Genomic DNA, 8,726 nt, shown 5'->3' on the forward strand with positions numbered 1-8,726 from the left:
TATGAAACAGAGGCTGTCATTTGGTAAGGGTGTTACACTGAGATATGAAACAGAGGCAGTCATTTGGTAAGGGTGTTACACTGAGATATGAAACAGAGGCAGTCATTTGGTAAGGGTCTTACACTGAGATATGAAACAGAGGGAGTCATTTGGTAAGGGTCTTACACTGAGATATGAAACAGAGGCTGTCATTTGGTAAGGGTCTTACACTGAGATATGAAACAGAGGCAGTCATTTGGTAAGGGTCTTGCACTGAGATATAAAACAGAGGCAGTCATTTGGTAAGGGTCTTACTGAGATGGCGTCTTTAGTGCAGGTGTCTATGATGGGTTGGAGGAGACTGTCGAATTCGGCCATGTCTAACTGCGTCTCCGCCAGCAGCTTCTGACTCTGCTGCTCCAGGGCCAGAGCTATAGCCGCAGTCACCTGCTCCTGTAATCCAAAAACAACAACAATCAAAACAATCAAAACAACAACATACCAAGTCACCTACCGCTGTGAGATCTGTGATGTGTTGTACCTGTCTGAGGTTGTGTAGGTGTGTGTCATACCTGTCTGTGGATGTGTAGGTGTATGTGTTGGGCCGTACCTGTCTGAGGTTGTGCAGGTGTGTGCCATACCTGCCTATGGATGTGTAGGTGTATGTGTTGTGTTGTGCTTGTCTGAGGTTGTGCAGGTGTGAGTTGTACCTGTCTGAGGTTGTGTAGCTGTGTGTTGTACCTGTCTGAGGTTGTGCAGGTGTGTGTTGTACCTGTCTGAGGTTGTGTAGTTATGTGTTGTACCTGTCTGAGGTTGTGTAGCTATGTGTTGTACCTGTCTGAGGTTGTGCAGGTGTGTGTTGTACCTGTCTGAGGTTGTGTAGCTGTGTGTTGTACCTGTCTGAGGTTGTGCAGGTGTGTGTTGTACCTGTCTGAGGTTGTGCAGGTGTGTGTTGTACCTGTCTGAGGTTGTGCAGGTGTGTGTTGTACCTGTCTGAGGTTGTGCAGATGTGTGTTGTACCTGTCTGAGGTTGTGCAGATGTGTGTTGTACCTGTCTGAGGGTGTGCAGGTGTGTGTTGTGCCTGTCTGAGGTTGTGCAGGTGTGAGTTGTACCTGTCTGAGGTTGTGCAGGTGTGTGTTGTACCTGTCTGAGGTTGTGCAGGTGTGTGTTGTACCTGTCTGAGGTTGTGCAGGTGTTGCTCCTGCTGCTGAAGGTTCCACTGGCTTTGCTGAATAAGCTCCTCCACAGATGGAGTGGTGGGCGGGATCGGGGGCGGAGGCAGCATGGTCATTGGTGGAGGGACATCGGGAGCCTCCTTTCCAGGCGGTTTACACATCACTACAATATCACAAATAATCAGAATTTAGTAAAATGACTGTCAAACCTGTTAAGCATCATCCCCTAAAAGAGCTCAAATTATGATGAATATTCATATGAAGTAGTTCAGACTAAAGGTAATAAAAAAAAAAAAAAGAAAAAAAGAAAGGAAAGAAATTGTAAAATGCTTATACACACACTTGACAAGGCACTTTGGGGAAAGTAAATTTAAATGAGCAGACATTCTTTAAAGGATAGCCAGTCATTCAGTATAGAAGCATAAAAAAAGACATGCATCTGACATCATGCATGCAGGATTCACTCTCCCTGCTTGTCCCTGCATCAGCAGCACAAAACCAAAGCAGTTTTTACACTTTAAAAAGGGCCTGGGGCAGCAGATTTACAAAAAAAGAAAAAACGTGGATAGAATAGAAAGGGAAATTTTGAATTTCAACCAAATCAAGCAGCAAGCAAAGACAGATCCCAACAACCGTAAAACCAAAAAACTGACGATGCCGGTTAAGATAGTTATTTGACTGCTCCAAAGAGAGTTTCATTCATCAAAAAAAATAAAAATAAAAATTAAAAATTGCCAGTGGACTTGGTCAATTAAACGACTGCTTTTCAAAAGAAAGTGCAAAGTGACATATAAATGTGGCCTCATTTGCGTGGTCACACAAACTACGCTACACTGAGATAAAAGTCTATTCGACAGGCGTTTGACTCAAGTCACCTACGGTTTAAATCACTGATATGATTGCCATAAGACACCGCCGTGAAGAACCGTCACAGCCAAGCCATGACATTATGCATATTTGAGTTCAATTGTGCCTGGATTATGAGATTACGGAATACGAGTGCCATTTATTCTCAGAGGCAGCAGTGGGGCTAAAGACTGAGTGTTCATAAAGCTAAACCCACTGAAACACAATGGGTTAAAGACTGAGTGTTCATAAAGCTAAACCCACTGAAACACAATGGGCTAAAGACTAGGTGTTGATAAAGCTAAACCCACTGAAACACAATGGGTTAAAGACTGAGTGTTCATAAAGCTAAACCCACTGAAACACAATGGGCTAAAGACTGAGTGTTGATAAAGCTAAACCCACTGAAACACAATGGGCTAAAGACTGAGTGTTGATAAAGCTAAACCCACTGAAACACAATGGGCTAAAGACTGAGTGTTGATAAAGCTAAACCCACTGAAACACAATGGGTTAAAGACTGAGTGTTCATAAAGCTAAACCCACTGAAACACAATGGGCTAAAGACTGAGTGTTGATAAAGCTAAACCCACTGAAACACAATGGGTTAAAGACTGAGTGTTGATAAAGCTAAACCCACTGAAACACAATGGGCTTAAAGACTGAGTGTTGATAAAGCTAAACCCACTGAAACACAATGGGTTAAAGACTGAGTCTTGATAAAGCTAAACCCACTGAAACACAATGGGCTAAAGACTGAGTGTTGATAAAGCTAAACCCACTGAAACACAATGGGCTAAAGACTGAGTGTTGATAAAGCTAAACCCACTGAAACACAATGGGTTAAAGACTGGGTGTTGATAAAGCTAAACCCACTGAAACACAATGGGCTGACCACAGAAAAAAAAAAACCCTTCCTAACCAGGAGCACTTGCATTTGAATCACATGACCTAATGGAATGCCAGCTATCCCATCACCTAAAGAAAAAATGAGGCAAAAAATTACAAACAATACAAAACAAATCTCCGTACAAAAAAAAAGAAAAAAGATCATCTTCAGGCATTGCTGATGCAAATAAATAAATAAATAAAAATAAAACCAACAACCAAACCAAAAAAAAAAAACAAAAACCAAAAAAACCAAAAAACAAATACCAGGCAAAAATGAAAGTCAAAACGTTGTAGGATAAATATATTTATAATGTTTCTAGGCATCAATCTAGTAAATACCTTCCATTTTATACTCATCACTCTCATGAGAGGTAGAATCTACAGGAAAAGAGGGATACCTTCAGTTCAAAGCAGTGTTACGCATCTTTGCTCAGAGACAAAGGAATGAAAAACTCCTCAACATACAAGTGTATTGACAACTCAGCTCTTTCCTTACACGTCCAAGAGAGTAAATGAGGAACCAATACAACTACACAAGCCACAAATACACAGTTTATCAGTTCAAAAATAAAAATCTCGTCGGGGTTTACAGCATACGTACGCTGTTGCTGCTCTATTGCGAGTTTGTACTTGTAATAGCCGAAGAATTCCCCTCCAAACAGGAAGGAGAACTTTGGGTTGTCCTTCTGCTTCTCCATGGTCATCTTCTCAAACTCTGGTCCGTTACGAGCAACGAACTGAGCAAGCTTATCGATGACATTACGCAGCTCTTGGTCTGTGAGAGAAAAAAAAAAACAAAACAAAACAAATGTTACAGGCACAAAGCGCTATACACTATAAATGTGTAGCGCCACATGTGAAAATGGTCAGATCCACAGAGATGACGGAAAATTCCAGATATAGATCATTAATGTTACCACCACTAATACTACCACGTCAACGAAGAAGAAGAAGAAGAAAAAGAAAAAGAAGAAAAGTTGTTTCAATTACAAAGGAGAAGACTGCTTTGAAAGAGTCAAACACACAAATAAAGAGACAAAATGAAAGTACGAATGAATGGAGGGGTGGATTGAGAAACAGAACAAGAGAATGAAGACACTACCTGATGACTCTTCTACGCTCAGCAAAGAACGACAATGATAAAGAGTATATTTTATGTACGAGAGATCGGGACAACTGAATGAGTTTAAGACATCTTAAAAGATTGTGGGCTTTTGAAGCGAGCAGTTTTTGGCAAAGTGAAAGTTCTGTATCGCCTGGAGACGTTCCCTTCATTGTCTTAAACACAATAAAAGCCCCTTTGGAAATGAGAACTAAACTAAATAGCAGTCATCAGTCATGTAAAGCTTAAGGGAAATGCGATGTGACTGGGACATAACAGTTGCTACCAGTTTGTACTGGACTCCACAGAAGATATAGTAGGCTAGCTTAGCTGATACTGTTAGCTCTCGATTTTATAACACTATTCACTTAGTCCTAGCGTCGCTATGAAGCTACAGCATGTGTGCACTAGCGATCGACTGTGACTTATAAGTGAATGAAACCAGCATCTCAAAACGTGCAATCTGTCAAACAGTTAAAATCATAGCATAAGTTGATTGTGGACTAGCCTTCTTGTTAGCAGATAGCAACTAGGTCTGCGGTTCATACGTTATGTATAATTCTCACCATCTGGAGGTGTAGAAATATCCATTTTGACGAAAAAATAGACTTCACCAAGCGCCTCGTTTATAATTCAAAGGCAGGAACGTTCCTGACACCCGAAAACACTCTAAAATGTCGGGGCTGTTCACGCTATTTTCGCATGGCAGTAGTTTTTGAAGATGAAGCTACGAGAAGCGCACCTTCAATTTCCTTCGGCGCCATTCACACAACTGCGTGAAATTGAGATTGGGTAAAATCAATAGCGCCATCTATAGTTTTGGAGTCACCTTGCCTATACTGACACGTTCGAGCCACAAGGGTGAAAACTGAATTCTCTTACAATGTCTCTCCAGTAGCCCAGATATCAGTTTCCTCTGCCTTTCACTGTGAAATCCTTGTAACTTCTTTTAGTTTCATGTTTATGCGTTTGTGCTGTTTGGAATTCGGAAATTTGTATTAGGCAGAGTTTAGACGTGTGGTTTTGTGGTTTGAATATCATTCTTACTGTTCAGCTATTAATGAAGTACCGGAACAATCGACCTCAGCGGTTTCATGACAACAGCACTGACTACCTGAGGAAGCAGCACCGCACCTGAACAGCTTACTGGACGAGCTCAAATTGTGCTTCTCTATTCTTAACTCTAGATGGCGCTGTGGAGTTGATGGTTCGCAGGTAGCAATAGAAATCACTACAGTGTATTCAGATGAGGAAAAAAACAGTACACATCATTTTTAACAGTAGATAATCCAGTTATGAACACAGGCAGTCCCCGAAAATGAATGGATGCATGAATGAATGCAGCTATTTTTGGATATTTTGAGTATTTTCAGAGGCGTCAGAGTAACCGGATTTGCACACCTACTCTAGAATGTAACAAAACAAGATTGTACCAGCACACTGAGTGAACTGGTCGCTTTAGATGTATCAGCTGGCGCTAGCCGGTAGGTCTCCTTATGCACGCAAAGCAAAACACAGTCGAACGGTGACAGGAATAATTGAGGTTATAAAAGAAGGTAGAAATTCTGAAAGTCTCTGAAATATGATCGACGCTCTTTAAGTCCGCTTATAGTAGCTCTGCTAAATTAGCTAAAAGCGATCGAAACTGACTTGAAGCTCTTTCAAACAGTTTTCAAAATCGCTCTTGGTGTACAATTTGCTTTCACAAGTCGATGTTAGCGCTCCATGTATTTATTTATTTATTTATTTATTTATTTATTTTTCACATCTGCTGTTTGATATCTTACTGAGGTGTTTACGGAGACACATGATGTGTTCTTCACTAGTCCAGAAGAAAAGAGACCTAAAAAAAAAAAAAAAAACCTGGCGCCAACCCACGCCCCCCCCCCTCCCAGTCCCTCTTTTCTGACCTCCAATTATGTCATGCGAAAAAGCTGTATCCCATTGAAAAGCTCTCTTAATCAAACCCAATTCATTCCGCTGGCTTCACTCATTATCCACGGAGAGGAACGCGTCCTACCAGCCTGCCTGTTAACTCCAGCCAGCGCCCCATTAGGGACCACGTACAGGGGAGCAAAATAATAGATTATGCAATTAATTAGTCGTTAGAGACTTAATTGTTCTTAATGAATACAATAAGTCTGTGAGCGCTGGTGAGTGAGGGATTCATGGAGTAAGCCAGTTTTCACCCCGTTTGCGCTCTAGTAATCTCAGTGGTCAGTCAGCTATGCTTTTTCCCAGCAGCGGCTACAACAGTTTTCATTCCTTTGGGGGGAAAAAAGGCTACGTTCTATTCTAACAACGGGAATATGACTCAGAAAAACGGGATTTCCCTCCGCAACGTTTAGAGTAAATAAAGTGCTATTTTTCCTATGAGCCGCAGCTCTATGCGCGGTGTCTCAGTAGCTGTTGTTACTGTTTGTTGTTTACCGTTTGTTGTTGTTTACCATCAGTTCCCCTCGGTCATCTGGTGTTCTCTAACTGCCACTCATGCAATATTCCCTGATCAACCATAATGTATCAAATTTAGAGGCGCGAGGACACCAAACATAAACATGATTCTTGAACAGTGAGGCCAGCCGTCTCCTGGAACACAGGGAGGATTCATACTTTTCCCGAGCAGCGGGAGGTGGGAGGGGAGGGGGGGGGGGTCACAGAGGGCGCAGGTTCTAAAGTACAAGGGGAAATGTGGTTCAGGAACATGTGTCCATAGTTACGATCGTCCTGGTTCTGAAATAGCACGAGAAGACAGTGTGATGCTCAACGGCAATCTTCTTAGCAACTGAGGTCAAGGATTATGCGTGACTTAAGACATCTGTGCTATATTTTTGCAATCATTATTCATGAGAAGGCATACTGAAGAGATGAAAGAGCTCATTTCTTCGTATTGGTGCTGGGATAAAAGAAAGAAAGAAAGAAAGAAAAGAATAAAAAATTATTGTTGGTGCATTGTGTATCAGCTGTTTTGAACCAGCTCTGCATTGTCTTCATAGATAATAGAAAGCCTGTTGTTCCTAAGCTTTTAGAAAGTAAAAGAAGATCTAATCTTTTCTTTACAAGACCGCTGCTCACAGGTTGATCTGTGTAAGTTTTCGCGATAATGGTAAGTAAAGTCAGAGTTTAGAGTGCACCATCCCTTCAAGGCCCAGTCGGGGTACTGTCTGAGAAACTCTGAATGACATCACGCTGATGTTCAGCTGAAATGTGTTGTTTTGTTAAGACTGTAACCCAGAACTGTGACTTTAGGTACTATAGATGTAACAGTGCTGACAAGTGTTCATGGGATATCTGTATCTATTTTTTTAGTGCTTAATCAGTGCTATGAATGTCCCAAAAGAATTTGGTGTGGCTACATGTGAAACTGGCTTCACCAATGAAACATCTGACATAAAATATAGGTGTCAGTTCTGTACATGAAATACTGACTGGCCTGGATTACGAGCGTGAGTGAAATCAAACAAAACAAAGCAAAACAACAACAAAAAAAAAAGAAACAGATTGTCAAATATTTCTCCGCAAGACCAACCAACAAGCAAAACAAAAGGCAGAATGAGGGCTGGGATGGGCCCGGTCCTTTTTTTCCCATGGGTTCTTTTTGTGCCTGAGCAGCTGAACGCATGCCTACGCCGAACCCTGGCTACCCCGTGCCAACATGCTCAGCCATCAGTGGCAGGCCGCGTCCCGGGCCGGGCAGTAATCCGCGAGCTGTCAGAGAGCCGCTTTCGGAACTCATCCTCCATCCTCGGGAACACGCTCTAATTGGGGGATTTTCTACATCATTACCCCGGATGAGCCCCCATCTCGGCCCAGCTTCCCCCCCCCCCCCCCTCCATTAATACTTCCTCTCCCTCTCTCTCTCTCTCTCTCTCTCTCTCTCTCTCTCTCTCTCCACGCTGTAGAGTTCACCAGCTCTGTGAGGACGTGGGTTCACTCTGGAGAGAGAGATGAGTGTGTGTGTGTGTGAGTAATATGAAGGTTATGAATATACACACTCAACCCAGCTGGCGTGGTCTGGCTAGCGCTCCTTCATGCTAACGGCGTGATTTGTCGACCATGTTGCTCGTTGCCTCTAAAACCGATTTACGGAGGTGATCTGAAGAGCACGACAGGTTTTTTGTTTGTTTGTTTGTTTGTTTTTTGCAGAGTCACTGTACTCAGAAATAGAGAACCAGAAGGTGCAAACAGGTGCCTGCAATGAAACACTTGACAGCTGAAACGCTGATTCCAGTGCATGATTTTACATTTATTCATGCTCATATTTATTTAATTAGCAGCTGTTCTTATCCAAAGCGACTTAGCTAGGTAAACTAACATAAATGGAAGTTGACACAAACACCAGTTTCACCCAGAATAGCGTTTGCGCCACAGTGCTAATAAAATCACTTTGGTATTTAATAGAGTACGGAGGCACGCAGAAATGAAATTCAGTTCAAATGTAACAAAACCCAGAAGTAGCAACTGAAGAGACCTGATGGGACCAAGAGGAGGTTAAAACCTTTATGTGAAGGGGGGGGGGGGAGCTGTTGCCATAACTTCAGGACTTGCATGTAGACGGTTCTTTCCCAGCCTGTGTTGGGTCTGCAGATGGTTCTCGAGGGTTCCCATCTGTCTGCCAGGACGGTTCACACACTGTAAAAGCAAACGTGTAGGACAGACCCGCCAGGAACATGTGCTAAAGCAGAAGCGCCAGGGGGTAATTAGAGTGGAGCAGACCGCCACCCCCCGACTCCCT

The 8,726-nt window shown here is 42.5% G+C and overlaps 1 protein-coding gene across 1 annotated transcript in view; it reads right to left on the reverse strand.

The window, feature by feature from the left end:
- Positions 1-4,695, reverse strand: part of cherp (calcium homeostasis endoplasmic reticulum protein) — a 12,246-nt gene extending 7,551 nt beyond the window's left edge. The window contains exons 1-4 of the mRNA XM_030784182.1: positions 4,561-4,695; positions 3,494-3,667; positions 1,155-1,318; positions 295-432 (exon numbers count right to left, since the gene is read on the reverse strand). Of these exons, the coding sequence (XP_030640042.1) occupies positions 295-432; positions 1,155-1,318; positions 3,494-3,667; positions 4,561-4,585 (501 nt within the window). The 5' untranslated portion in view covers positions 4,586-4,695. The remainder of the gene's footprint in view (positions 1-294; positions 433-1,154; positions 1,319-3,493; positions 3,668-4,560) is intronic.
- Positions 4,696-8,726: the final 4,031 nt, after the last annotated feature.

Source organism: Chanos chanos, chromosome 9 (assembly GCF_902362185.1).
Source record: "Chanos chanos chromosome 9, fChaCha1.1, whole genome shotgun sequence".
Classification (NCBI taxonomy): Eukaryota; Metazoa; Chordata; class Actinopteri; order Gonorynchiformes; family Chanidae; genus Chanos; species Chanos chanos.